Raw genomic sequence first — 27942 nt, 5'->3', positions numbered from 1 at the left:
AACCCTGTCTCAAAACCAAAGGAGTAAGAGGGAGGATGACTGGACACCAGCTCCCCACGACCCTGAGGAGCCACCCACTCATTCATATCCGGAGAAGTAAAGAGACAAATGGTTTATTCAGGGAGGGGGAAGCCCAAGCCGAAAGTACCCCTCCCCGCCCCTGCAAGCTGACCCGAGCGGCCCCATCGGCCCAGAGCGGGAGACAAGCCCCCAAACACCCAGTGCTGCTGCTGATTTGGCCCTCTCAAAGCCTAGTGACATGTGATATGGATGGGGGCTGACTCCCCTGATATGTGTGGTACCTCCCAAGCGACACCACTCTTCCCAGCCCACCTGCTGTCCCTCGCTGTGAAGAGTACCCAATTCCATATAAGTGAAGGTCTACGGGCAAATGTTCATGAGTGCGCCGTGGCACATCAGAGGACCCGCCCCCCCAGCAATGACGGAGAAATAGCTAGACTACGATCCTCTTGCCGGGCAGGAGATCCCATTCTCCGGCTTTGCGGCCTCAAAGTAGACATGGCAGAGCCTCACAGCTGGACCAGGAAAAACCCAAGATGCTGAGAGCATCCTCTAAGGTGTGGCCAGGCCACACAGGCTTGGGTAAGTGGGATCCAAGAGGACACACAGGACCGGTTCCTTCCTGACAGACTTGGGCTACTGATAAAAACGTGAGTCCAAGGGATGGGCACAGAGAAGTTGCCTTAACTGGGCACCTACCGTCCACAGTGGAGGGAAATGGTCACCAAGCCTGGACATGGTAGACCCCGGGCTGGGGAAACAGACTGGCACCAAGTGGACCTGGTGACCAGCTTTGGGAGAGGTTTACAAGAAAGGAGCCCAACTGTCTCTCACCCTGTGGTAGGTAACTTGCTCTCGCACATAGAAATCACAGTGACTGTATGTCATCAAGCAGAAAAGGAACCCATAGGGGAGCAGAGGAAACCAGCGTGCCCTGGAGTGGGGTAGGGGGCTGCCAGAGGCTGTGGGAGGGCAGAGTGGGGCGGGGCTCCTGCCCCGCAAGAGCGCAGCAGCTTGGAAAGCAGGAGCGACAGGAGAACGGGGTTGCGGGGCTCCACGCTGAACTCAGGGGGCCTCGTTGGATCCCATCCCGCTGCCTTTGTTGACGTAGAATGGCCGGTAGTGAGACTGCGAGGGAAATGGAAACGGGAGTGATTAGCCAGGTGATAGCAGAACTCCCTAACCAACCCACCCACCCTAGACCTCCCCAAGCAATGCTGGACCAGACCTACAACCCGCCTTTGCCCTGTGGCCTGACTTGCAAGAGCTACCCACCTATCTTGCTACCAGGAGGTGGCCCCTGATATCATCAGAACTTCTGGGTCCGTCCAAATTCTAACTAGAACCCATTCCTGTCACTGAGTATATGAGCTTGGATTTCATCCGCCACCTACAATGTCCTCCGAGGGCCACCGCGGCCACCATGTGCATAGCACTTTGTGTTCTACAAAACTACACAGTACTGTGCCAAGGGCTCTCCATCGACAGACTCAATTAGGTTTTACAATCATCCAATTAAATAGGCTACTGTGATCATGGCCACTTTATGAGTAAGCAAACCAAGGCAGAGACAGGCTAGGCAGCTTGCCCAAGTCACCCAGCTAGTGAACAAGGGGAGCAGGATAAGAGACCCAGAGGTTGGTCTCCAAGATCCCATCATGCCCTGCCCCACCCCATTTCTTGGTATCATTCTTGTGTCTCAGGCACTTCACATGTCAGCTTAGGCTCTCTACATGATTCTCCCTAGCAGATGGGGACAGAATGAGTGAATCGCTGCCCCAACCTACAGTGTTCCCCAACCACCGTCCATAATTGTGGAGTATGAGCCTCTCTGGCCAGAGGCATGAACAGCTTTGCCAACCTCCGCTCTGGGTCATGCATGTCACGTGACAATTTCGGGGAAATCGGCCCTTCTCCTTTTGTCCTCCTAATCCCTGCCTGGGGCACTGAGAAGTCAAGTCCCCTGGGCTGGAATGGAAGAGCAAAGTGGAGCTGTCCCTGGCTACTAGAGCACCAGGAGCCTCAGGAGGGTCTCAGGAGGGAATCAGCCCTGTCCCTAAGTGGGTCAGACATGGAGCTGCTCTGTGCCTCCCAGACACTCCTAGTCTGTGACTCCTGCACAGCAGGAGGCAGGCCTAGGCAATGCCAGAGCAGGAAGGTTTGCAGCCCAGACCTGAGCTAAACCATCTGTGGGAGCCCGTTCTCTGGTTCCTCGTGGCTTTACCCAGCAGGTCCGCATAGAGGATGATTAGGACCACGGGCCTGAGTGCAGGTGTCTGAGATGGTCTGCACTTGGCTGTGCTGGGGGAGGAGGTCTTTTGCTCCACCCTCTGGCGTCTCTATAAAAACCCTGGGACAGAGAGTCGGGCCCGTTAGAAAAGGTTCCAGGCCCTCTCGAGGCTATCCTTTATTTTCTATCTGTTTATCTCCGCAAGCGTCTCCAAAATAAATCCTTCTATCTAATATTTCCTGCTGCTCGCACTCAAGAAAACTCTGGGGAGCTGTGGGGTTGGTGGGTAAACGCCCCACAACCATCAATTCACAGAGGAAGAAACTGAGGCCCAAGAAGGAAAACTGAGCATGGATAGCATCATGAGGCCGCTCTAAGAAAGCAGGGCCTGAAGCCAGGTTCTCCAGCCCTCAGGTCCATTCCAGGACCCCCAAAGCAGTCCACAGGGTGAGGTGAATGGATTTTCCTTTCAGAAAGGCTGAGTCAATAGCACATATGGATTGCAGGCCAGTGAACATGGCTGCAGTCTGAAAGGCTGGGGCAATGGGTGAGCAAGGTGCTCATTTCCATCCCTCCCTAATTAGGATCGCAGTATGTGAGAGTTAGAAGGACTGTGCAATCACCCAGGCTGAGGAATTCAAGTTAGAAATGGGAAAGCTGAGGCATGGAAGATCAACTCATACACGACTGCACAGCAAGGTGGTGATGGCTGGGTCCCAATTGCCAGGCAGCCTGAGTCTTAGGCTGGCCTCTGTGCATGCTACACTGGCTTCCATCGTCCCAGCACTAGGTGCCAGTTGGACACCACAACCTTGTCCTGCTGGAGCCCTCAGAGGCTGGAGAGCCTTCTCTATGGGGACTCAGGTCTGGGGGACAGGAATGTATATGATAGGGAGAGGAACGATTTTTTCCCATTATCTGCTTTCCACAGTCCTGCTGCTTCGATGCCCTTGGGCCCAGCTCCACATTACACACGCAATCACTTAGCTCCTCTCGCCCACAAATTAAAGAGTTTTTCCAATTAAACCAGCCCCAGCTGCTCTGTAGAGAACAGAGCAAATCCTGTGCTCTGACCTCAAAATGCAAAAGCAGTAGAAGCCAAGAGCTCTGGCCCCATCTCAACAAAGCCCTGATGCTACCTGCATGGTACGCTGCTTAGCCCTCTCAGGAACTAGCACAGACCCTGGGAGGAAAGCATTAGGAGAGAGGCAAGGGTAAGATGCATCCGGTCTGCAGGGAATGGGGGGCCACTTCATCTCACCATCGTATTATAAGAATGAAGAGCCTTGAAAGGGGGTATGTGGTTCTGAGGTGCCAGCAGGTGGTCTGGGTCCTTGGCCACACACACCACCAGTGCTGCTTTCTAATAATCCCAGCTTAAGGTTATTAGAGAGTAAATCCTGAATATAACTTCCTAGTGTTCCAGCTCCCCCAAACACACTACCACCCCTAATGGCCTCTATGTTATGAGAACTGGAAAGTAGCCCCAAGAGAGGGACCCATCTCCGGGATGCCTGTCCAGTGAACTAAGTAATTTACAATCATACACCTCTTGGAGACCAAGCCACCACAGATGCCCAGTTATCACTTGCAAACACAAACACGGGCTGTCCATGCTACAGATTCTAAACTGAGGTCAAAGGCGGTGTGTGTTTACCCAGGTTCCCTACATATAAGCCTGTGTGTGTCTCTCTCTCCCTTTGCTACATGTGGTTGCTTAGGCCATTGCTGCCTCCCGTTTTCCCAGCGTGGCCCAGAGAAGTTCTTCTCTTCCCACAGACCCTGAAACCCTACACAGTTGCTGTCCTAGACATGCCTGTGCTCCACAGCTCCCCCACCTCTGCCCGCAAAGTGCACCTTACTCACCAGCAAAGTCTGCTTGCCAGATTTCCAAGTCTGAGGCTGGGCCTTGGAAGCCTGGCTCCGGAGGAGGGAGGGATAGCCTGGGAAGACAAGATGCTCCAGTCAAGAGGAGCCCGGGCTGGTGCTCAGGGACCCCCACAGAGGGAGCAGCATAGCTGCCTGCCCAGAGTCACCCCCAAGCATCATCTAGCCCAAGAGCAAGTTCAGCCACCTGCAGAGGTGTGCAGCAGCTGGGATGGTGCAGTTGCCAACTGGAAATCCTGGGAGGCTAGCCAAAGGAAGGAGGCGGCAAGGCGGACAGAAGGAGGAGCCAGCCAGGTAGACAGGGACAGACAGCAGGAGAATATTGTCTCCCAGTCCAGGTCTCTACTACACTGCTAGGACCACCACCCACTCACCCTGAGGGCTTACCACCAAAGACTTGTCCCTTTCCCAGAGTCCAGGACAATCCTTCAATCAGCAGCCCCCGCCAACACTGCCCAGAAGGAAGGACTCCTGGCTCTGCTGGGCTGTGCTGGGGGTCAGGGCGATGTGTCTCATTTATGGAACTCCACTTGCGCCAAGTACCATGTGAGTGTCTGCCCCTCGCTTGGTCCCTCCCCTCCCCCCGGTCTTCTCTAACTCAGCAGTTTGCCTGAGCCACGTGCCAGCCAGCAGCTATCAGGACTGGAAACCACAGCTTGCCAGATTCCAAAATCCATGATCCCATTCCCTCTGCCTGGTTCTGGCTGGGTCACAGCTCACTAGCAGCAGACCAGGAACCCACAGACAGCCGGTATGACTGTCACTCAAGGTTAGGACAGCAAGCCCAAGATCCCAGCAGGTGGCTCTCCGTCCTTGGGGAGCAGATGCTAACCCAGGATGAAGCTGCCTGCTGCCTCCCTGGCCCTCCTTCTCAGCCCAGGGACCTCTATAAAGAACTTAAGCGCACAGCACAGTGGAAACCCCACTCAGCCCACAGGGCAAACAGCAGTGGTTCGGGAAGAAGCTGGTCTGTGACTTGGAGAATGAGAAGCTGGGGAGATTAACAGCGTCTGTCCTTGGCAGCCACTGTCTAGTGAGGCTGCAACTGCATGGGGTAAGCCATACCACCTGCCACTTCCCACAGCCCTGAACAAGAATCCCTGGGCATGCCCCTGCATCTAGCGTCTAGCGTGGGAGCTACCTGAGAAAGAGAAGATTCTATGGGTCCTGAGTGATGATGAAGACTGGGAACTGAGACCTCGCCTCTTGGTTTCCGGAAAGAAAAGCCCGTACCAGCCATAAGAGCTAAGGGTAGGGACAGGGGTGGCCCAGGAGAACCATCTTGGCAGCAGGCAGAAGTCCAGAAAGAGGGAGCTAGGATGGCAGGGGCCGGGGACATGCATGTCTCTCTGGGGAGCTCTGAAGAACAGGGACCAGGGCACCCTCGAAGTGGCAGAGATCTCCCACAGGACGGCCCACCTGCCCTACTATGGCAGCGGAAGGGAAGGGATGGGAAGAAGGTGGGTACCGGGATTGTTTTTAAACAGCCCACTGCGGTCCAGTGGCTTGGAAAACTCTGCAGTGGCCTGTCCCAAGGTTGTGAACTGATAGGGGGTTTTCCCAGTGCCTGCTGGGAGAGAGAGAGGTGTTAGTAGCATGCGCCTACTATCCAGGAGGCTGAGACTCTAACACCTCGCGGGGTGGGGGTGAGGTTGGGGTGGGGCACTGTACTCTCCTGTGCCCCACAGCCTTGCTCAGACCTGGGAGCTGGAGCTGGCTTGGCGCACCCACCCCCCCTGCACCGGTGTTCCCCGTCTGCCTGTGGCCTGGTAGAGGGGATGGAGAAGGGGATCTCAGGACTTAGGTATCCTTCTCCTGACATACAGGGCAACCTGTCTAGGCCGTTCCTAGTCAGCCTGGTGAGTTACTATGCTTGAGGGTGAGGTGGGCTCACTGAATCTGAGAAGAGATCCTTCCAGGGCGGGCCTTAGCCGGAGGGGGCCCCCAATCTGATGGGGAATGTGTGAGGCCTCAGAGCTGTTACCCTCTGTGTCAAGTGGCCTTCAGGCTAGGCTTGAGCAAGGAACAGGTAAGCTGGAAGCCAGTGTGCCAAGGTGAGTCCCAGAGTGTCCCAGGCCTGGCCCAGGGGCTGCTCTTCTCCTGGGTCCTACAGGCTGGAATCCCTTACTCATACCCTGCTTCATCTTGCTAGCAGCTCACGAATCCTGTCCTCAATACAGGCTGTGCCCTATCCTGGGCTGGACCACTAAGTGCTAAAGCCACTTCAGAGGCCGCTGTTTGCTGTGGGGTTTTGGGGAGGGCGGATGTGCCCCAGACAGCTCCTTTCTTTCTCCATCCCAAGGGACCCAGCCTCTGATCCTCCCAGGACAGGAGTTTTGGGTATAGGGAGAGGTGAAATCCCTACCCATCAGAATTGCCTCTATGGCCTAGAGGGAGAGACAGACCCTGGGCCTGCTACACACAGGTAGTAGTACACACTTCTACACTACACACTGCTTCAAGCCTATATCCTCAGGGTGCAGGAGGGATAGACCATTCAACCAGTTCAAGACCTATGGGAATACAGTGAGTAGGTAGGGGTCAAGTATAGGAAAAGAAAGTCACACCCGAGAGGCCTGATCCCACTTCCCCAGAGGGGCTGCTGCAAGATGACGCTTGGGAAGACTGGGGGGCGGGGTCTAGTCAACTGCTGTGAGTCAGTGGGTAAACAGCATTAAATCAACTCTGTGGCGGAGAGGCTGGGAAAGTAATACAAAAGAAGCCTTTGGGCCAGGCGGTAGGGATGCCTCTCCAGTCACTGAGACCTGTTGTCCCAGCCCTTCTTTAGGAGCCAGCATGTATGTCACACCCAAGAGACACTGCCATGGCCCGGCCCCTTTCCCCCCTTTGGGATGCACCAAAGGTCCAGGCTCAGCCTCCATCTAGGTCAGAGGCCTCACCTCCAGAAAGCGAGGGAAGAGCTAGCCAGAGAGGGAACAGAGACTCGAGCAGGGGCAGCCTCCAGGCAAAGCCAAGAGCTCACCTTTCAGGGAGAAGGAGGAGTTGCCTTGCACAGTGGGCAGGTCCTCAGAGTTCTGAACAGTGGACGAGTACTCCCAGACTCTGGAGGTGTAGTTACCTGGCAGGAAAAGAAGGCATGTCAGACCCGGGTAGGCTGGCCTGCAGAAGGAAGGGCGGGACCAGGACAAGTGCAATTCTTTGACTCTTGGTCCCTCTGCCACCTGTGAGGTCAGGATGCCACAGCGCCTGCCTCACACTTGCCCAGTTGTCCCTGCTGTGGAAGGTGTATAAAGGATAGGTGTGTTTCTGCAGGCCACTGTCCTCAGAATAAGACACGGATTTGAACTTTCTAGTGTGTATGATGAGATGTGAAGTGGCCCACAGGAAGAAAGGTCAAGAGGATACCTCTATCCACCTTTACATGGGGTTCCAAGGATCAAACTCAGGTCACCAGGCTCACACATCAAGTACCTTTACCCACTGAGCCATCTTGTCGGATCCTGTCCTCAGAATGGGGGATGGAGGAAGCCCTTAACACAGCCCACAGGTCTCGCATGAACTGCTTGTTCCCACCCATTCCCGCTCACTTCCTGGAATTCCAGCCAGGTTGTGACCTCACTTCCTCCAGCAACAGCTTCTTTCTTGCCTCTGGCTTTGGATCCAGGATGGTCCTTTGCTTGGGATGTGCCCTTGCTCCCCACCCTCAGCAAATTCATAGAGCATGTCTCCATGTCGCCTCCTCCAGGACCCATGTGTGCCTCTTCCCGCTGCCTCTCATCACCCTGCACATCCTGTGCCCTGGGTTGCAGTTGGCTGTTTAATTGTCCATCTCCTGTGGTGCTGGGGACATGCTTGTTTGGCCCAACATCAAACCGATGCCTGGCAGAGCCTTATTCCTGAAGGAACTCGCTGCATGTTTGATGGATGCATGTGCTAACTAATGAGCAAATAAATACAAACACATTCTGTCACTTGGGGACAGAGACAGTTGACAGAATGCCTGGTGGCCTGTCCGTGGGGGTGAACATGCTAACAGTCAGCTATGGGCAAGGAGGTTTCTGTGGTGTGGAGAAAGGGGAAGGAGGGAGAAACAGGGAAGGCATCAAGATGACTTTGGAGTCCCCATTGATGAGGCACCCAGGGCTTCCTCAGCAGCAGAGAGCCTTGGGTACCTCCTAACTCAAGCTCCCTCTGGAACAGTGCCCACTAGCCCATGTGGTCCTCTTGTCCCTAACGGATGAATTGGGCAAAATGAGGCAAGTGGCCACCCTGAAATTGGATTTGGGGGCCTCCCCCAGCAAGAGTCAGGACACAAGGCTACACCTCTGCTGAGTCATATACTAGCCATGAAGTGGTTGCCGCTGTTGCTACTAACAGTGTTGCTGCTGTTCTCTCCTATAGGTGCTTTCTGGGTTGGTCACAGCTGTACATCTTCTGTATGTGGAATGAAGGATAGGTGATAGGTGGGCAGGTGTGCATGCACGTATGTACATGTGCCTGTGGAGGCCAGAGGTCAACATCAGGTGTCTGTGGTCACTTATCCACACCGTTCTGGGGACAGAGTCCCTTTTGAACCTGGAGCTTGCTGATTTGGCTAGACTGACTAGTCATAACCTAGGACCCCCCCATCTCCTAGCACTGAGATTCCAGGCACATGGAGCCATGCTCAGCTTTTGCGCATGAGTGGTGGGAGTCAAACTCAAGTCCTTGTGTTTTCTTGGCAAGTGCTTTACCAACTAAGCTAGCTTCTTGGGCCCTATAGATATGAATTTTAATGAACAGTAGAGAGGCCCAGCCATCGCCCTCTCCACCAGATGGCAGTGGCCTTCCAGTGTCCAGGGACCTATTCTTCATTGAAGACTCTTCCAAGGGCTGGATCTGGATGGGTGTGCCTGGCGGAACTAGCCCAATACCCACGAGCTCCAGGACAGAATCAGGGCCCCCCAAACAGAGGCTTCAGGAGCACACAGCCCTGACCTGGAGCACAGTGGTCCCCTTAGCACACAGAGCAGGAGTGTGTGTGTGTGCATGCATGTACATGTGTGCTGGCTATAGGTGCTTTCTGGGTTGGTCACAGCTGTACATCTTCTGTATGTGGAATGAAGGATAGGTGATAGGTGGGCAGGTGTGCATGCACGTATGTACATGTGCCTGTGGAGGCCAGAGGTCAACATCAGGTGTCTGTGGTCACTTATCCACACCGTTCTGGGGACAGAGTCCCTTTTGAACCTGGAGCTTGCTGATTTGGCTAGACTGACTAGTCGTAACCTAGGACCCCCCCATCTCCTAGCACTGAGATTCCAGGTACATGGAGCCATGCTCAGCTTTTGCCAGGCACACCCATCCAGATCCAGCCCTTGGAAGAGTCTTCAATGAAGAATAGGTCCCTGGACACTGGAAGGCCACTGCCATCTGGTGGAGAGGGCGATGGCTGGGCCTCTCTACTGTTCATTAAAATTCATATCTATAGGGCCCAAGAAGCTAGCTTGGGCCTGGGAAAGGCACATCCCCACCCCACCACACTGCTGTCATAAGGAGATGTGGTGGTGGTGCCTCTGGGATTCCCAGGCACACCCATGTCAGGTCATGCCTTCCTTTCCATTTGCAGCTTAGATAAATCATTTTAGCTACTGCATGGACAGTACAAAAGTCAGCTCAGGTCTGTCAGCCTTCAGTCCTGATACTTGCTGGGAGAGGCCCCCACGGCCAACCTCACGGTAGTCACTCACCCCATTTCCCCCTACTCATCCCTCAGGGATAAGAAGAGCAAATGGATTGGGTTTCAGCAGCTTCTCTCTCTGCCTAGCCAATGACATCATGCATTTCTGCATTAGCCAGCACACATGTACATGCATGCACACACACACACACACACACACACACACACACACACACACACACACACTGCCCTGGCTCCCTACATTCATCTCACACTGGGTAGTCAAGACATTCAAATTCAATCCATGGCTCAGCCCTGGTACCTGCATCCTATATTCCCTCCTGCACACCTACATGGGCCCCTACCTACCCTAAGCTGAGCCGCCTCCTACCTTTTGTACCATACAGATTGTTGAAATTCTTCTGGTTGGTCTCCTTGGAGAGGCGGCTGGGCGATGATGGCTGGTAAGATGTCCGGCCCCCACCTGTGGGGCAGAAACATCATTGCCTGTGGCCTCTGGCTTGTTGAGGGGAATCTTAGGACCCCAAACATCTCCCTGAGATCCCACTGGATCCCATTAGGAACAGTTCCTGGGTCTAGCCTGAGGCAGTCACAAAACTCATTACCCAAATGGGGACCCTTTGGGAAGCAGAGGGGACACTATTGACCATTGTCCCCAGAACACTAGAATTCTGGATGGTTCTGAGTATGCTAAGATGCTCAGTCATTCTACTTGGGAGCTTTGAGAGCAGGAGGCTGACAAGCCAACATGTCATTCCTGAGCCAGTTCCTATATGAACCGGACTGCAGAGGCTGGGATCCTGGGCAGTAGGAGGAAAGAGAGGCCATGACAGTGAATGAGGAGGGGCATGGCAGAGGCTTTGGGTCCTCACCCGACAGACCTAACCTCCTACAGAAGACTAATGAGTCAGCTGGGAACTTGTCCCAGGTATCAACACAGCCTGTGGCTTCTCACCGCCCTCCTGCATTGGGTTCCCACACAGTCCTGTGTCAGGGCCCTGTAGTAGTCTCTACCCCTCTTGCCTAGACGCCATATACCACTGCTGGCTCACCCAGCCCAGCACCTGCTTGCTGTTCTCTTTCCGTCACAGCCCTGCCCCCACCCTGGACCCCACCTCTGCACTGGCCAGAGAGCCCCTCCTTCCTGAGCCTGAGGACTAACTTCTTCAAGGGAGGGGGGCCATCGTCCCTGCCTAATCCCACTGACTCCAAACTTCCAGGCTTGGCCAGTAGCCTTTAGTGGCCCTGTTTCCCTGGTCCTCTTGACATCTCAGCAGCCCCTCCCATGCCTCTCCTCCACCCTGAGCCTGGGAGCTGCAGGTGTCCTGCCCATCCTGTCCCTGCAGGGCAGGGACACCAGAGGAACCTGTTTCTTCCACCTACAGATGTCACAACTGACTCACGGGGCCAAGCCGGAGGGGACAGGGACCAGCCTCAGGGTGGCTCAGCCCTGGTACTCTCAGGGAGCCATTGTGGCAGGTGGCACTCCCCACACCTGGTGGTCAGCAGCGGGGCCACTCTGTCCCTGGCTCTCCCTTATGCAGGGAGAAGCAAGCAGGAGCCAGTGGGATTTGGACTGCCCCAACAGGCTAATTCTTGACTGGGGGGAGAGCCAGAGAGACCAGACTAGAACAAGGCAGACATGGGCTTTTAAGGAGAGGGCTGCTGGAGATCTGGCCTGCAGTTTGTCCTTTCATGGAACTGGCTAAGAGCAGAGCTCTGGGCAGAGAGGGGACAGGACTGATGTCAGAGCCTGGTTCACCCCAGGAATGTCAGAGGCAAAATCCCAGTACCCCTCTGCTGCCTAGAACCTCCCAAAAAGTCTGCGTATTGTTTTGAAAGGCGGGGTACAGAACTTCCTGTCTGATGAGCTCACTTCTCCCAGTCCCTAGCCCTGCCCACTGTGGATTTATCCATCTGTCAGTGACTGCTCAGGGCCTCTGGCTCCTCTCTCCAGCTAAGCGCCTTCCCAGATCTTTCCCTGCCCACTCCAGCCTCTACTCTCCAGAACCCCCGCACTCCTCTCCAGGCCCCCCTGGCTCCCACACGCACCTGCATACCCCCTCTACCCTGGGCCTGTGACCCGATCCACCCACCCTTATGTAACAAGCACTGCTGTGGTCTGTTGCTGGCGTCTAAGAATGTTCAGACGACCCTGAGCCAGGGACAGGCAGGCCTGGCCTAGAGGCCCCCAGGCTGTCCCCTAGAGGGTAGGCTAAGGAGGCAGGTGACCCAGAGGAAAAATACAGAGGGGCAGACTGGAGACAGCACACAGGGACAGGAAGTAGGTGCCAGACACACTGAGTTATGGTCACTCGACCCAGGAGGAACCTGTCTGAGGGCGACTTGGGACCTCGGCCATTGGTAGCATACTCTCCCTCACCCTTGGGTGTGAGGTACATGGAGTATCTCTTCATGGTGTCAGGCGTGCTCCACTCACTCCCGTAGCTGCTTGTGTAGCTGTTCATGTAGCGATGGTCACTACCTGGAAGAGAGGTGGGTCAGCAGAGGGACAGATGGGGAAGAGGACCTGGCTCACAGGGAGAGCCAGACTCTCACAGCCTCAGAGAATGTGGCAACAGTGTGTCCACACCGGCCCTGCTCCTCCAGTGAACCACCTCCCAGACACACAGTCTCCTCCTTGCAAGGGCAATTGTGTGCAATGGCAAGGAGATACCCACTTCTGGTACCCATTTCTTATTTGATCCGTACATCAGCTCTTGGGCAGGTATGAGCATCTCCATGTGACAGAAAGGGAAACCAAGGCTCAGGAGGTGAGGGCAGTGAGTTGCCCCTGGTAATACGACAATCAAGGCAGAGTTGGGATTTGATACCTGGCCCCCTTCATACCTCAGCCCAGCCACTGCGGGCAGCATCGGGTGGTTGACTGAGGTCCTGTCTTAGCCTCTGTGGTCCAGCGATCTGGCCAGCTGTGAGCTGCACACAGCTGCAGACCCTCAAACCCCAACTAACCTGTCTCTCAGTGCCCAGCTCCGCCTCTTACCCTGCTGCCCGCCACCCCCTCTCATCCCTTACTGCTTCCTGACTTCTATTTCCTCCATCCACCTCACTGTCTCTTGGGTAAGGAGTGCGTGGCTCACACCTATCCTTCATCTTCATCTCCACCACCAGCATCTAGCAAGATCCCAGCACACAGTAGACTAAAAGTGTTTGTCTAGCCCTGGTACCTATAAACCAAAGATCTCTAGGGGTGGCCTGGTGCCTCTGAGCACCTGGGCCTGTGGGGGTGGGAATGTACCTCTGGTCTGGCAGTCCAGCCATCATCAGGGAGCAGCAGATGGTCAATCCCAGGCCTGACTCATATGCCACCCATCCTCTCTCTCCTACAACAGATACCATCTAGCCACTAGGCAACCATGACAAAAACATGACAGAGGCAAAGGAGGCTTCCCCTGGGCCCGTGGCATAGGTGCAGGGCAGCTGAGTCAGCACACCCAACCTGGCTCCTGGCTACCATCTCACTACACACCTTACACGGGACGCCGGACCACACCTGCACAGAGAGACCAAGGCAGGAACCATCATGACCTAGAAATGGGACAACGAGCCACCCGGAGGCTGGGTGGTTCCTACAAGGTTCACAGGCCACCCTAGCCCAGTTAGGACCTTCCTCTCGCATCTGTCCAAACCATACCCAGGTACACCCCTGCAAGGTTTGTACCACAGAGACGAAGACGGTCCTTCCTCAAACCACTGATGCTGCTGATAGCAGTGGCGGTGGCCCCGCTTGAGATGAGAAGGTACAGCAGCCGGACTAGCAGGGTGAAGCCCAACAGTAGCCCCTCCCCTCCCCATTGGCTGGGGGCCCTTGGAAAGGCTGCTTTTCTGAGAATCTACCTGGACATCTGCAAGAGGCAGCACCCCGAAAGGGAGCAGGGAAGGGGTAAGATAGGAGGGAGCTCAGCATACTGCCCACGTCCTGGGAGCCCTCAATCACCTCAGCTGTCACCATCCCCATTAGGATCACGGCGATGTCATTAGGAAAAGGATGGCAGGATCTGAGTGCCATTTTTAAGCCAAATGATTGTCTTGCTAAAATGGCTTATCTGTCCTTAGGTGTGATTGAGCATCCCCCATATTTCACAGGGACACTGCATGGTATCATACACGGGTGGTTTCCTGCACACTCCTAGGCTAGGCCCTTCTCCTTTGGGAAGAGTGATGTGCTCCACCCAGGGACACTGCATGGTATCATACACGGGTGGTTTCCTGCACACTCCTCTGGGAAGAGTGATGTGCTCCACCTGGAGACCAGACAGAATCATTTCCATTGTGTGTCGATGGCTAAGAGGCCTTAATCAGGCTGTTTTTGAAGACCTTACACTGGACCTGAGCCATTGGGGTGTGGCCTTGGAGAAAGTACCTAGGCTTCAGGCCCTAAAGGGATTGGGATTGGGTAGAATGGGGCTTACTAGTGCAGTTCCTCAGGTTAGGAGGCTTTCTGTGAGATAATTCAGTTGACCTCTACAGGGAAAACATGACTCAGAGAAGGAGCTGATTTCAGGGCAGGTGAGTCAGAGAGACACGCCATGCCCCATCATCTCCAACCTACCTACCACCAGGCCAGTTTCAGCCTGTGGGCTCAACACTACTCAGCACAGTCATGGCGACGGGCCTCCCTCTAAGCTCAGATGTAATTCTAGGTTACTTCTGATGACTGCAACTCATCCGTTCGAAGTCTGGCCCATTCAAGTAGCAGCAGTATGCAACTGCTGGGTTAGACCTGACTGTCACATGGAGATCTGAATGAAATCAGTCCTTGATGCTAATGAATGGCCCACAGAGGAGTCCCCAGAATCTCTCTGCTCTAGAGGCCTCTGGTAATACCTGCCAGTTCAATGGGAGTGTACTAGAATCCCTAAACCCTAGTCTGAGCATGCTCCCATGGCTGAGTGAATGGGGACCATGAGGGGTCAGCTGTCTAGGTTCCTGTCTACATCAAGCAGCAGAATTGACTGAGAAACACTCACAGCCTCAACCCCATGGACAAGGGAGTACCTACCATTCTCCATATGGTTCCTCTCAATGAAGTTGCGGCTCAAATCAGCCTTGCACATCTTCTCAACATGGCGCATGCACACATTGAGCAGGTCATCCTTGAAGTTGCCAAGTGACTGTCCCAGACCCTCTCCCTCCAGCAGGACATGGTAGGTGGGCAGAGGTGGGGGAAGGGAGTAATTGCTCATCAGTGCACCAAATTCCTACCAAGAAAGAAAAGCAGCCATTGACTTTGCCAGTCTTTGTGAGTTATGGGGACCTTGGTCTACAAGGGAGCTCTCGGTTTAGCTGGAGACTCTGCTGAGAGCCAGAGGGCTGAGCTCTAGGATCAGCTCAATAGCTAGCCTTACTTTTCCTCACTTGGACAGACGAGTCAGCTAAAGTCAGCCTTGATTGAATTAGCATTCCGAGGAGTGATTCCACGGCTCCCCACACTGGTGTGTACATAGCATACATACACAGGAAGTTGTGAAAGTGGCACAAGCTGTGTAGGCTTTGGGGGACTTTTGTAGACTAAAGAGGAACATGAAAATACTAGGAAAGTGTGGGTATTTCCGTCTTTACAGTCCCACTCAATCCTGCCTCCATACCTCCCTTCGCTGGAACATCCCTCCTCCTTCTTAAGTCCTAAGCAGCCTGCAAGACCCTATCCAAACTCCACCGCCTCCACAAAGTTGTCCTTAGATTGCTCCAGCCCGCCGGCCCTTCTCTGAATTTCCATAGGCACTTATCTCCTGAGCCACATGCTTTATCATTTAATTACACACGTTTCCATATTGTTCTCTAATTGTACATGTCTTATCTTCCCAGCTGGATTGCAGCTGCTTGGGGGCAGAAACCATGTCTTATACTTCTCTATTCACCATGGCACCTGATAGAGTCCTGCATGCCCAGGAGTACCAAAACATTCTAGCAGACAGAAAGATGGATGCATGAATACACAAACAGACTAGATCAAAGATAAAAGAAATTTGCAACACTCTTATGCCATTCCTCCCTTACCCAAAGCAGGCATTACTAATTAATCACAGAACTCTTTCTTATCAAGCCTGGAGCACTGCTGGTACATAGCAATTGAACTTGGTACAAGGTGACATTTGTGTGCCATCCTTAGAGTAGTAGAGAGTAGACTGGATAGAAAATTAAACAGATGGAAGGATTAGTGCTGAACGGATGGATAAATGGTAGATGGATGGGTAGTGAGTAGATGAGTGTTGGTAATGAGTGGATGGATGATGGGTGGGTGGGTAGGTAGGTAGGCAATGAGTGAATGGGTGATAGGTGGGTGGATTAGTAATGACTGAAGGGGTAAGAGATGGATGGATAGATCGATGGACGGTGGGTGGATCGATGCTAGGTAGATGAATAGTGAGCGTACAGGTAATGAGTAAGTGGATGGATGAATGAATGAATGGTGAGCAGATAGGTAACAGGTGGGTGGAATGGTGGGTGGATGGTGAGTGGATGAGTAGTGAATGGATGGGTAGTGAATGGGTAGATAAATGGATTGATAGTGGGTGGATGGGTAGTAGGCAGGTAGTGAATGGGTAAGTAATGAGCGGATGGATGGATAAATGGATGGATAGTGGGTCAATGAGTAGTGGGTAAATGGGTAATACATGCATGGATGAATAATGAATGAGAGCCTGAGAAACTGGATGAGGTGGGTGAGAGGACTGAGAATCTGGACGGTGGAGTCTGCTACCTGCAGAAACAGCACTGAGTCACTGATGCTGTGCAGCTGCTCTCGGGTCTGCTTGTCATCATGCAGCACCTTGGCCCTCTCGTCCAAAGCATCCACGATCACTTTCACTTGGTCCACAGCATCCTGCTCCCGCTGCTCCAGCGCGGCTCTCACTTCCTCCTTTTGCTTCTCCAGGTCTCTCACCAGGTCCCTGAAGTTCTGCTCCAGGATAGCCTTCTCATTGGTGGTAAAGCTCTAGGTCCAGAATTGGGGGAGGAAGGAGAGTTGCATTAAAGAGAAAAAAAACCTAGGTTTCCAACAGACTCAAAGAACCCCCAGAGCCCTAACTTGTCCATAAATCTCATTCAAAGGCACCACTGAGGGATGCCACTTACTGATCACAATGCAAGTGTTTGGGTGGTTGATTTGGGTGGATTGCTTTGTTAATGCTGTCTTTTGAGACAGGATCTCAAGTATACCAGGCTAGCATCAAACTTATTCCGTAGTCAAGGCTTTGAATTACCGGTCCTTCTGCCTCTACCCATTAAGTGCTGGGATTACAGGTGTGTGTCACCATGTCTGTCTGCAGGTGTTTCTTATTGTCTACTCTTCCTTATCTACTGTGACTCTTTCCCCTGGGTGGGTCAACATGAGCCACTATTCCATGCTCAAGTGACTCTCTACAGGCCCAGACAATCTCCTTCAAGTCAGGGTATGCTTGCTGAAACCCCAACCAGAGCAAACATTATTTGCAAAGTAAATCAGTTGGCTGTTCCTGTGGCCAGGCTCCACACTCAGTAACTTCATACTAGTTTGCAATTATCCAAGCCACAGCAGACATACTGCTTACCATGCTGGCCCAAGTAGAAAAGAAATGGCATGTATTTAGTAGCTGGGTAGTCTGGTGGGCAAAGCAGGCATTAGAGGACATTAAGAAGACTCATTGAAGAACGGGTCTAGGATCTTTGTTTGCTGGTTCAGATGATGGGCAAAATCCCACCTAAATGCCTGACCTAGGCTGAGAAAGGAAGTGGTGGGAATGTCAAAGGGGCTGGGGAGATCCCAAGCAAGGAAGTATGGGTATCACTGTGGGCCAAAGCCTGGAGGTCTGCCTTCTCCCCAACAATACAGGCAAGTGAGGGTGCAGCAGGGGGGCCTGAGGCTGCTCACCTTGATCCGGTCCTTCTCCTTCTGCCACTTCTCAGCCTCATCTTCAATCTCAATGATTTTCAGCTGCAGTTGCTCCTTCTGCAGCGACAGCTCGGTCTGCGGGGAAATGTGGGGGTTGAAGTTGTCAGGAGCAGGGAGAGAGGGGAACAGAACCAGAGACCCAGACGGGTGACTCACCAGAAGAGCAAACTCAGGAAGATTCAACACTCATCCTCACAGCCCTTCACTCAGCAAATGGTATCAGTGCCCCAGATCTGCTGGGCTCTGTGCCAGTGGCCAAGAATCCAGCAATGCATCGAACACCATACTTGTGTACTCTTGGACCACTAGAGCTGAGCGGCTCGGCCATGTCCTTATAGGGACTAAGCCTCCTAGATCCTTCCCACCTAATGAAGGGTGGGAGGCTCTTGCTCCTTTCCATGGGCCTGGGGCCATGGGTGAAAGAGAGGATCTGGACTCAACCCAGTCCAGCAGAGCCCTGCCCAGGGAGTGGCTTGCAGCAGTAACCCAATGCAATGTTTCTGTGGCATGACACAGGCCTTGTGTTGCAAGCTAGAGCTGGCGTTGCCACCGGCACAGACTCGGTCTAGGCAGGCACAGCTGTAAACCTGTTCATAAGAACGGGAATGCATCTGCAGTGTAGGCAAGACAGGGGACTCTTCCCCAGGCTCTCTGAAGGAAAGAATACAGCGTGAGGGTAGGCAGGGGAGGAGAGGACCCCTGTTTAGAGGCACACAGACTGTAGGATCCTGGGGCATCTGGGAAGTGGCTCTATCAGGGCACCGAGACATCAGCATTACATTCATGCTTGGCTTCCACATGGGGGAAGGTCCTTCTCTGAAAACCCGGCTGTAACTGGGGCAGATTGGAAGGCATGATGCTAAAGCTAAAATCAAGGGTATCTCTTTTTTTTTTTTCTATTGGGCCCCACTGGAGTTCCTAAAGCCCTGTCTAAAGCTTGGAAGATAAGGGGGTGATCATTCAGAGAAGTCTTACATGACTCAGAGCTCCCCACAATCACTACGGTTTGAAACAGACTCTCTCCCCTTTCCTAGCCATCTCCCTAAGGAACCTATAAGAACAGCCAAGGTGAAGAAATCACAAACCATGGGGATGATGAGCTTTCCCGGCAAGGAGGTGTGAGCAGCTGGGCCTGGAGCAACATCAGCTGCCTTTGAACAACTCACCCAACAGAGGGATGCCTACGGGGTGTCTGCAGCAGAGCCTGAAGGGATATCCTGGACACTTGCTGCAAACCCCCAGAGCAGGGCATCTAATTGTAGACAGGCTCCCACTGGCCTTTTAGACATGGTGTCCAGAGGTGGGGAAGGCAGGGATTCGGGAGCCACAGAGACTGAAGTCCTGCCCATCACCTCCACACTCCCAGGCTCTCCGGGCAAGAAGAGTCTAAGATGTTCTAAGTAAGCACCTACCCCACCTCCAAAGTCTGAAAACCCCACAGCATGGAAAGTGTCATCACCCGAGAGGAAGAGCGGCTTTCAGGAAGAAATGAGGGTGGGGACTTGGCCAGGTCTCTGGAACGAGGCTTCGGAGAAGACAGTGAAGGAAAGGAAGAGAACGGAGAGAGTAAGCCCCCACCTCCAACTCTGCTCTCTGAGGGTGAAGAGTCAGAGAGGCCAGGAAACAAAGGCTGGTCGACCTAGCGATCTGAAGACTCTAAGGTGGCCCAGGCCTGGGCAGTAGATCTGCATCCCGAGGGACAGAAGAAGGGAGAGGATGGGTCCGTCCCAGCAACTTTCCCATCCCTGAAGAATTCCTGGGGAGACCAGGGTCAAAGTACAGCTGGAGGAGACCTCCCCATCTTCTGCAGCTGAACCTTTTGAATTGGCTATCCCAGAGCTCACAAATAAGAATCCAAGACTGAGACCCGTAACCACCACCCACAGGCAGGCTGTGAAGTCTTACTAAGTTCCTTAACTTCTCTAAGCCTCAGTAGCATCATCCGTGCTATGGAGGTAACCTAAGCACCCGTACCCACTACAGAGGATGTAGGAGAGATGGGAATCTGTAAGCAAAACTCCCAGAAAGCACCTGGCACAGAGAAAGCACTGAGTGAACAATGTCCCCATGGCCACATCTCTATGGCACCTCCCAGGTGGGGCAAGGCAGTAGGCGTGACAGGTGTGCTCAGGTGACTCTGCGCTGCGTTGGATGCTGAGGCTGGTCCATGGGGTCTGATGGAGTCCAGATGTGGTATGAACACAGTCAGGATACAGAGGGCAGGCTGAGGGGTGGGCAGTGGCTGAGACATCAGACTTGAGATGTAAGATATCGTGAACACTTGGAAGTGGAGAACCCTGAGGGAAGCAGGATAGAGGTAGAAAAGGCTAAGGACAGAAAAAGTTCTGCAACTGGGAGAAGGTGAAAACCAGACTCTAGAGCTACGGGTGAGCAGTGGTTCCAAGAGACGCCTCTCAGGGGCTGTATGGCCAGCCCACAGCTGAGTAAAGGGTCCTTCCTAGAAGAATGGATTGGCCAGCCAAGAGGAGGAAAGGAGGTACTGAGTCCAAGGGGTAGAGTTCAATGTGGCTTAAGCCAAGAAGCGTCTAAGCCAAGGATCAAGAGAGATCAGCCCTGGGAGTCTACTCTGTGAAAGGGAGGGAGGAGGAGGTCAGGGGCCATCTGAGGTCTGGAGAGAAGAGTGGAGGTGTTGGTCAGCCACCTATGTTGGGAGGAGGAGGGGACCAGCCTGGACACGTGCAGGGGCAGGATCAGAAGTGGAGACAAGCTGTCTGAAGCAGTGGGCGGTGGAATGGGTCAGGGCAGAGAGACAGGCTCAAAAGAAGTCGGACACCGGCTGGGAGGCACCCGGTACCCACACCGCAGTCGGCAAGACCAGACCTGCAGGACACAGAAGGGTCCTGGGGCTGGGAGTAGTGCCACAATAATGGTCCCTTCTCTCCCCTAGGAGAAGTCCTGCCCCACTGAGGAGAGGAGTTAGGGTCAGATCTCTAGGGGGATATGCCTCAAATCTTAGCGCTTGTCAGTTTTTTCCATACAGGAATTAACAACAGGGTGTTCAAAGACGCCATGACCACAGGAGGGAAGTCATTGGGGCCGTTGAGTATCTCCTACAGGTCAAAGACCCTGGGAAAGTCAGTAGTGTTAGCCATGCTTTGAAGGTGTGGCCACCAAGACCTAGAGGGACTATGTAGCTGGCCTGAGTGTGCACAGTGAGAAAGACAGATGTAAAAACCAAGAAGCAATCACAGGGCACACTTCTTATTCTGTGGCCCTCAGAGGCACCTCTCGGGCAGTCTAGACAGAGATCTTGTTCTTCTCCCGTTTTCCCACCTCCTTGAAGCTGGTGAAGTTCAGCAGTTCTCCCCTCTTTCTGCTTCCCCCCACCCACAAGGGCTCCAACTTCCTCTCTTCCACTCTCCCTCCTCCCACAGAATGTAGAGGCAGCCCCAGATGTCTGACAGGCCTCAGCTCCCCAGTGCTCCACCCCTCCCCATTCCTCCCTTCTGGCTTCCTCCCACTCTTCGCTTCTTTCGCTTTACCCTGCCCAGGCCTGTCCCTAAATGCTTCCTTTGTTCCCTTCTCCCACACTGTCTGGGGCCTCTCCTCTCTGGTGGCAGGGATGGCCCTTGCATGCATGTGTGGGTCACCCAGCATGGAAATTCTTATGGCCTTGAGTGAGTAGAGGTCCCCTGAGAGTAGAGGGGTGGCGCAGTCTGTGGTGCTTCAGCCTAGATTGGCCATCAAGTGTAGACATAATCAAGCACTAGACAGGTGGACCGGTAGGGCCCCCGGGAGAGGAATCTGACCGGCCAAGATCTTCCGTCAGCCTGAACTAACTGCACGGGCCCTGGGCTGTGACATTTGCCAAATGAGCCAGTTAATTGCCAAATTTGTACTCCCAGACACATGGTAATTACCTGGATAAGAATCTGAAATGCTGAATAGATTTCGTATTTCTATGCTCCCATGTCAAACAGCCCTGTATCTGTCCATGGACTTCACTGAGGTCTCCTTCTCACTCCCTCTGCTTCCTCACAGCCTCGAGTCGGAGGAAGGTGCTGCCTGGGGTGAGAGGCTTCATCCTGGCATCTGCAGACCAGCAACAAACTCTGCAGACGTCACCACCCATCTCTTAGCCTCAGCTTCCTAGTAGTTGAATTGGGCTACCTTCCCTTGCCCAGCTATACATTAGAATCCGTGTGACCCAGAACCCCCTGGAACAAGGCCTGGGACTCTGTGTGCGAACAAGTCATGAAGTAACCCCAGCCTGCAGCCTGTTGTTCGGAGGCCCTTGGATTTGATGGTCACAAGAAAACTCTTCCTATCCTGCCAGGAAAAGAGGTTTGAAGCGATGGAGAGAAATCCCAGCCCCTCTGCTCTGCTCCTTGGCCTTTGTGTGAGTCTCTGCATCTCTGAGCCTGGTGTGGTACCCCACCACACCAGGCTTCATTTGTAACCATGCAAATGCCAAGCCCAGCCCTGGCCCACACATGAGCTCCAGGGAGACTGGGTCACCACCCACCTGCCTGGTTCTCACTTCCCCCGTTTCCTGTCTCTAAATCTCTCATTTGATTGATCCCCTCAGAATGCAACTGAGCATGCCCCTGTCTCCTACCTAGACCAGACGTTCTCCCTGAAAATGCCCAGAGAGATTCTAGGCACCCTGGCTTTTAGTCTGGCTCCTCTTCCTGAATCCCAGTCCCCAGTATCTGGAGGACTTTCTTCCCCAAAGAGCTTTCTTCCCCAAACCAGCAGGGCAAGACACCCAAGGACCAGTGGCTGCATTAGCCACCGAGTGGCTCAGCCTTGCTCAGAGAATTGGGCAAGAAGATGAGAAATCAAGCCACGGGGCACAGTAAGAGAACTGAGCCAGATAATGTCTAAAATGTGGACAAGTCACTGAATATGATCCCCTTTAGGGTGGCACTCCAGTTTGAATGTCATTAGGACGTTGTCAACTCAGAGACCATGTCAAATATGCCTTAAAACAGGGCCATCTAAAGCAGGCAGCTAGAGCAGGAGAGACTTGGGATGGATAGGGAAGTCAGTGGGTAAATAGAATGTACATGACCCTCTTCATCTCATCTCCTAACAGAGCTCGAGAAAACCCAGAGGGATAAGCTAGACCAGTGAGCAGTTCTGGGACCACTTGGGACATTCAGAGTGGAGAGGGAAACACTGAGGTCCACTAGAGAAAGGGATCATCATATGGCACACATATGACGATCTTTTCCCAGCACAGTCTGTGCTCCAAGTCTGTACATAGACTGAGGTCCAGGAGATGAGTGCCTGTGGCCGTGGGTGTCGCCTTCAGTTTTGAGCAACCACCCCAGCCACTGCTTGGTGACCTCACCTGGCCTCACCACCAGCCCGCAGAGCTGGTTCTGCCTGCTTCCTCGCACGAAGCCATGTGGGAGCCGGTGTGGGAGCATTTCAGATGCCTTCAGAGGATGCCAGCATTGACACTCTGCTTCACACCAGTCCATCGTTCTGGGTCAAAGTCCCCCAAGTCCAACATCCCATAATAGCTGGCCCCAGACAGACTGCTTCAGTGCTGTCTTCTGGCGGCTCAGTCCTACTCCTCTTATCGATCCTTGTGTTGCAAGAACATACACAGGCCAGTCGTACACACACACACACACACACACACGTTATCCCAAGTTCCCACGGTAGCAGTCACTCCAGGATCCATCCCCTTCCAAGGTGATCTCAAATATTACAAGAAGACCTAGGCACATCTTTCCCCAGTCGTAATATTAGCCAGGTTCCTTCCTTTCCTTGGGTGTGCCCCCCAACCTGTGAAGTAAAGAGTACACTGTGAGGCTGTGAATGCTCCATTAGGCCTGGTATTCTCCTCTGCAGTTCCGTGTTTATGTTTCTGTACACTTGGGAGGGTGTCTCATCTTGTCTGTCTGAGCCTCCACTTCCTTACCCACATCGCAAGCCCTCGAGGTCAAGGACTCTCTGAGCCCTACAGCAGCCCCTGACTGAGAATAGCAAACTTAGAGCTCTTGGTGTCTCCAGGTCAGGCTGCCCACACCTTCCTGCTCCCCCAGAACCAGCTCTTCTGCAGGCACTCACCGTGAAGCCAAAGCTTGCACAGAAAAGAGGCCCGTGTGTTCACCTGGCTCCCAGTGGAAGCAGGACCTGAAACATTTGCTTCCTGTGCCCACTTTGTCCCCTTCTCGCCCCCAGAGTCCTCAGAGATGTTTCTAAGAATCCTGGGGCATCACAGAGATGTCTGTCCCTCAGTTTCATATGGAGGGAAATGAGCCACCGTCTTACAACTAGTAACCGACAACCTCCTAGCAGCCAATCCGAGACTCCACTGCCTCATTCCCAGTGCCCGGCATTCTGTTCTGAATTCCAAGTACAGTCCCCAGGAATGAGCTTCATGCTCCTGCCCTCTGTCTCCCATCATGAAGCTAAGAGCTGAGCTGGGGTCAGGGGATGCTGAGGCTAGGTGATGCTGGGGTCAGGGGATACTGGGGTCAGGGGATGCTGGGGCCAAGGGATGCTGGGGTCAGGGGATGCTGGGGTCAAGGGATGCTGGGGCCAGGGGATGCTGGGGTCAAGGGATGCTGGGGTCAGAGGATGCTGGGGCCAAGGGATGCTGGGGTCAGGGGATGCTGGGGCCAAGGGATGTTGGGGTCAGGGGATGCTGGGGTCAAGGGATATTGGGGCCAGGGGATGCTGGGGCCAAGGGATGCTGGGGCCAGGGGATGCTGGGGCCAGGGGAAGCTGAAGACATCTTTGGGAACCAAATGAAGCTTCTAAGAAAGGGTGTCTGAGTCTGTTCCCACCTGTAACTCAGCACCTGCTGCCCAAGGGTTGGGGGAAAGAGACACAGAATGAGAGTGACCAGCAAGCACATGATCAGGAAGCTGGGTGAGGAGAGACTTTCTGCTACTTGGGGTACAAAAGCTAATGAGAAAGTAAAGCCCCTGCACTGGCCACCAGGAGGATTTGTCCCTGGGGAGGCCACATGCAGCTGGGGGAGTGAGCTCAGCAGGGACAAGGCCAGCGGCCCCAGCTGGGCCTTAACCGAGAATACCTTCCCCAGGTGCATCATATCCACAAGTCTCCACTTGCCTCTGCCCCTCCTCATGCAAGTACCGCCTAATCACACACGGGGAATTCACACAAACACACTTACGTAGCCCGCACACAAATATGGGCAGACACCCACGTTCGCAGATACCCGCGTGCGTATAAAACACACATTTACATCCACCCACCCACCCACACATGCTCTGCCTCCAGTGCTGTCCACCCACAGGCACAGACCTGTCGGCTGAAGCCACACAAAGTACACGGGGCCCCACTGAGAGCAGAGTAAGGGATGCCAAAGTGGGGGGTGGGGGGTGAAAGGAGTGGCTTTGGGACCAAGTAGAGCAAGCAGAGTAAGAGTCCCAAAGGGGGGTGGGGGTGAAGGGGGGCTTCCAGGTTAGGGCACAGCAAGCGGGCTGCTGGACTGCAGATGCAAACCTGGAGCCAGCAGAGAGAGAGAGAGAGAGAGAGAGAGAGAGAGAGAGAGAGGGGGGGGGGGGGCGCAGAGGCCAGGAGAAGAGTTCAACACAGTTCCGTTTTACACTCTGGCCTGACTTAGATTTAGTTCATGAACTTGGTCCAGCTTCTTCTAATCTTTCTGGAGTTTCTATTCGCTCACTTAAGGGATGTCCCTCTCCCAAGATCTTTGGCGGTTAGAGTGACCTCTGACACCACCACCACCACCACCACCCCCGCCCCCAGGCTGGAGGTTGGGGGTGATGAGGGTTGTTTTCTAAAAGAGCGGAGCACAGTGGAGACTTAAGTCCCCAGTGAGGGTCAGGGTGAGAGGGGTAAGCGGGGAGCAGCGAGGGGGCTGGCAAGTCACCTCCTTCTCAGCCTTGGCCTCCTCCACGGTCACAGTGCTGTGGTTCTTGTGTTCCTGGAACATGCAGAGGTAGCAGATGCAGCTCTGGTCGGTCTGGCAGAAGAGCTCCATGGTCTTGCCGTGCAAGGGGCACTTTCGGGCCTCGAAGTCCCGGATGGGCTCGAGCAGCTGGTGGTCACGGAAGGCGGCGCCCTCCAGGTGGGGCTTCAGATGCAGCTCACAGAAGGAAGCCTGGCACACCAGGCAGGACTTGACGGCCTTCTGCTTGTTACCGATGCAGGAGTCGCACAGCACCTCCTCGGAGCCAGACTTAGACCGCAGCAGGAGGCCGGAGTCAGGCCTGGGATAGCTATTTCTGCGGACCTCCCCTGGCTCCACGATGGTCACCGTGGGTTTGCGGGGCTCAGAGAAGATGGACTTTCGCAGCTCCCCCTTCTCAGCAAAGGTCACAGGCGGCTTCTTGGAAGCTCCCAGCTGGAGCCCCGCATAAGGAGACCTCCTGCCTTCCGCAGAGTCCATGCTGAAGTAGTTGGAGCCCTTGTCGTCCACGGACTCCACAAACTGAATGATAGGCCTGCGCCACTCATTGCTGGAAAACAGGGCACTTTTCCCCTCCCCTGGCTTCAGGGCACTGCCCAGGGTCTTGCCCTCCGTCACCTCTCCACTGTGCCCGTTGGTTGTCTTGGTATCCTTGCTGTCTGCTTTAGTGCCGTTCTCCAGGCTGCCGTTTTGACCCGATGGGCTGCGGGCGTCCCTGGCTTCCGGGCTGGCCCCATTGCTCCTGGAGGTATCGGCACCTTCCATGGCAGGTCACTTGCTGGCCTGTTTCTGGGGCTTGGGGGTCTCGTGGTCGGTGACTTCAGCGGGTGTCTCAGGCAGGGAGTGGGGCTGGCAGCCAGAGCCCAGGGACACACCTGTGGGGAGGAGAAGGTGGGGCAGAAGGAGGAGCCATAGGAGGAGCAACCTGACACAACGGGCCCTGAGAGACAGGCGGGGCAGAGTGGCTAATGACCTGGTCCACGCCCGCACATTCACGCCCAGCCTGGGATTTTTAAAGAAGTGTTTTGTTTTGTTCTTTTCTCCCACTTTTATTACTTCCCACCATTGACAACCAGTTCGGCTGCTTCCATCTGATGTACTTCTAGCGGGGAGGCGGAGCCTCTGTCCTCACAGGTGGGCAAGCTTTGAGGAGGCCAGTGCCCCTGGGGGCAGAAGGTGAGGTGTCCACAGAGATCCATGGGTCAGAAGGCTCTTAATTGGGTCACACAAGCCAAATCGCCTTGTAATTTGCGGGCTGGAAATCAAAGGAAAGTCTCCACCCTGGGACAGCACATCCTGAGGGAAGCCGTGGGCTGGGTGCGATTTGGACGTTAGGACATGACAGATTCTTACCAATTTGCAGCTGGTGTCTTAGGGACTCTGCATGTCTGAGTTTATTTAAGCCTCCCTACAATCCACAATCATGCCATGTGGTGTGTGTGTGTGTGTGTGTGTGTGTGTGTGTGTGTGTGTGTGTGTGTTTCTAACATCTTCCCCAATTGCTCATTACCTTATTTTTTGAGACAGGGTCTCGCTGAACCTGGAGCTGGCCATTGGATCTGCCCATCTCCTTCCTGGCAATGGGACTACAGACAAAGACATCACATCTGGCTGTTACCTGGTGCTAGGGATTGAACCCAGAGCCTCCTGCTAGCAGGCAAACACTTGGCCCACTGAGCCATCTCACAGGCCCCAGCTGTGACTTCTAACAGAGAGGAAATGTAGGTGCTAAGAGGACCCTGGCTTCAGCCCATCACAGGGCTGGGAGCTTTTGAGATTGGCCAGTCTCTTCTTCTACCCCCGCTTCTTGGAGAAACCTAAATATCTCACTAGAACACAGTTGCTGGAGGTTTCCCTGTGCCCATGGCCCTGAGAAAGTACACACGCTGGCCTTAGGTACCTCCTCAAAGCAGGTCGTAAGCTGCTTGGGGCCCCTGGGCCAGAGACATGGCAATAAAAGGAATCTGAGCAATGGCAGCCAGGTGGAGGGTCCTAGGAACCCAAACACTTCACTCTCTCCTTTCTCCACAGTACGTTTGTGGTGTGACTCAGAAAAACCTGCACACCTTCTCAGAGCCGGGTCATATGGAATAACCTCCAAAATGAGGCAGTGCAGTGTGAGACTCGGATAACTCTAGAGACATGAGAAATGCCAAGTTCTCTTCCTCCCTTGGCCCCCAGCCAAGCATCAGAACCTTCTGTTCTTACAGGACACCTGGAAACAGCTGCCCCCACAGAGTACAGGAATGCCCCGTTCCCCTTAGTGATGGGTGGATTGGGGTAGACTGTGGGTGTGACTGGAGTATAAGGTTCTGAGGTGTGTGCAGGGGAAGGGTCCCCTTTCCTTTCCCTCAAATGCAGGTTAAACCTTGGGAACCACACCCCTTGAC

General features: G+C 54.0%; 1 protein-coding gene across 1 annotated transcript; it reads right to left on the bottom strand.

Annotated features, from left to right (window-relative positions):
- Nucleotides 1-97: 97 nt before the first annotated feature.
- On the bottom strand, nt 98-27759 carry Trim29 (tripartite motif containing 29). Its single transcript, XM_052728711.1, has 9 exons — nt 25514-27759; nt 17653-17748; nt 16504-16737; nt 14803-15001; nt 12163-12264; nt 10150-10242; nt 7122-7217; nt 4118-4194; nt 98-1149 (listed from the first exon to the last, which is right to left on the bottom strand). Exons 1-9 carry the CDS (start codon nt 26315-26317, stop codon nt 1087-1089), a joined length of 1764 nt encoding a protein of 587 aa, XP_052584671.1. The 5' UTR covers nt 26318-27759; the 3' UTR covers nt 98-1086.
- Nucleotides 27760-27942: the final 183 nt, after the last annotated feature.

The sequence above is a fragment of the Peromyscus californicus genome, unplaced genomic scaffold, assembly GCF_007827085.1.
Source record: "Peromyscus californicus insignis strain IS unplaced genomic scaffold, ASM782708v3 Scaffold_11__1_contigs__length_118956290, whole genome shotgun sequence".
NCBI lineage: Eukaryota > Metazoa > Chordata > Mammalia > Rodentia > Cricetidae > Peromyscus > Peromyscus californicus.
The sequence above is the reverse complement of the archived record's forward strand: the minus strand, read 5'-3'. Positions and strand labels throughout refer to the sequence as shown.

What these genes read in the sequence shown, in the direction of transcription:
- Trim29 (XM_052728711.1), bottom strand. Translation starts at nt 26,317, where the DNA reads ATGGAAGGTGCCGATACCTCCAGGAGCAATGGGGCCAGCCCGGAAGCC. An exon ending in AGGAGAAGGACCGGATCAAG is followed by an intron (nt 16,738 to 17,652) that starts GTGAGCAGCCTC and finishes TTCTGGACCTAG; the next exon opens with AGCTTTACCACCAATGAGAA. An exon ending in CTGGCAAGCAGACTTTGCTG is followed by an intron (nt 1,150 to 4,117) that starts GTGAGTAAGGTG and finishes TTTCCCTCGCAG; the next exon opens with TCTCACTACCGGCCATTCTA.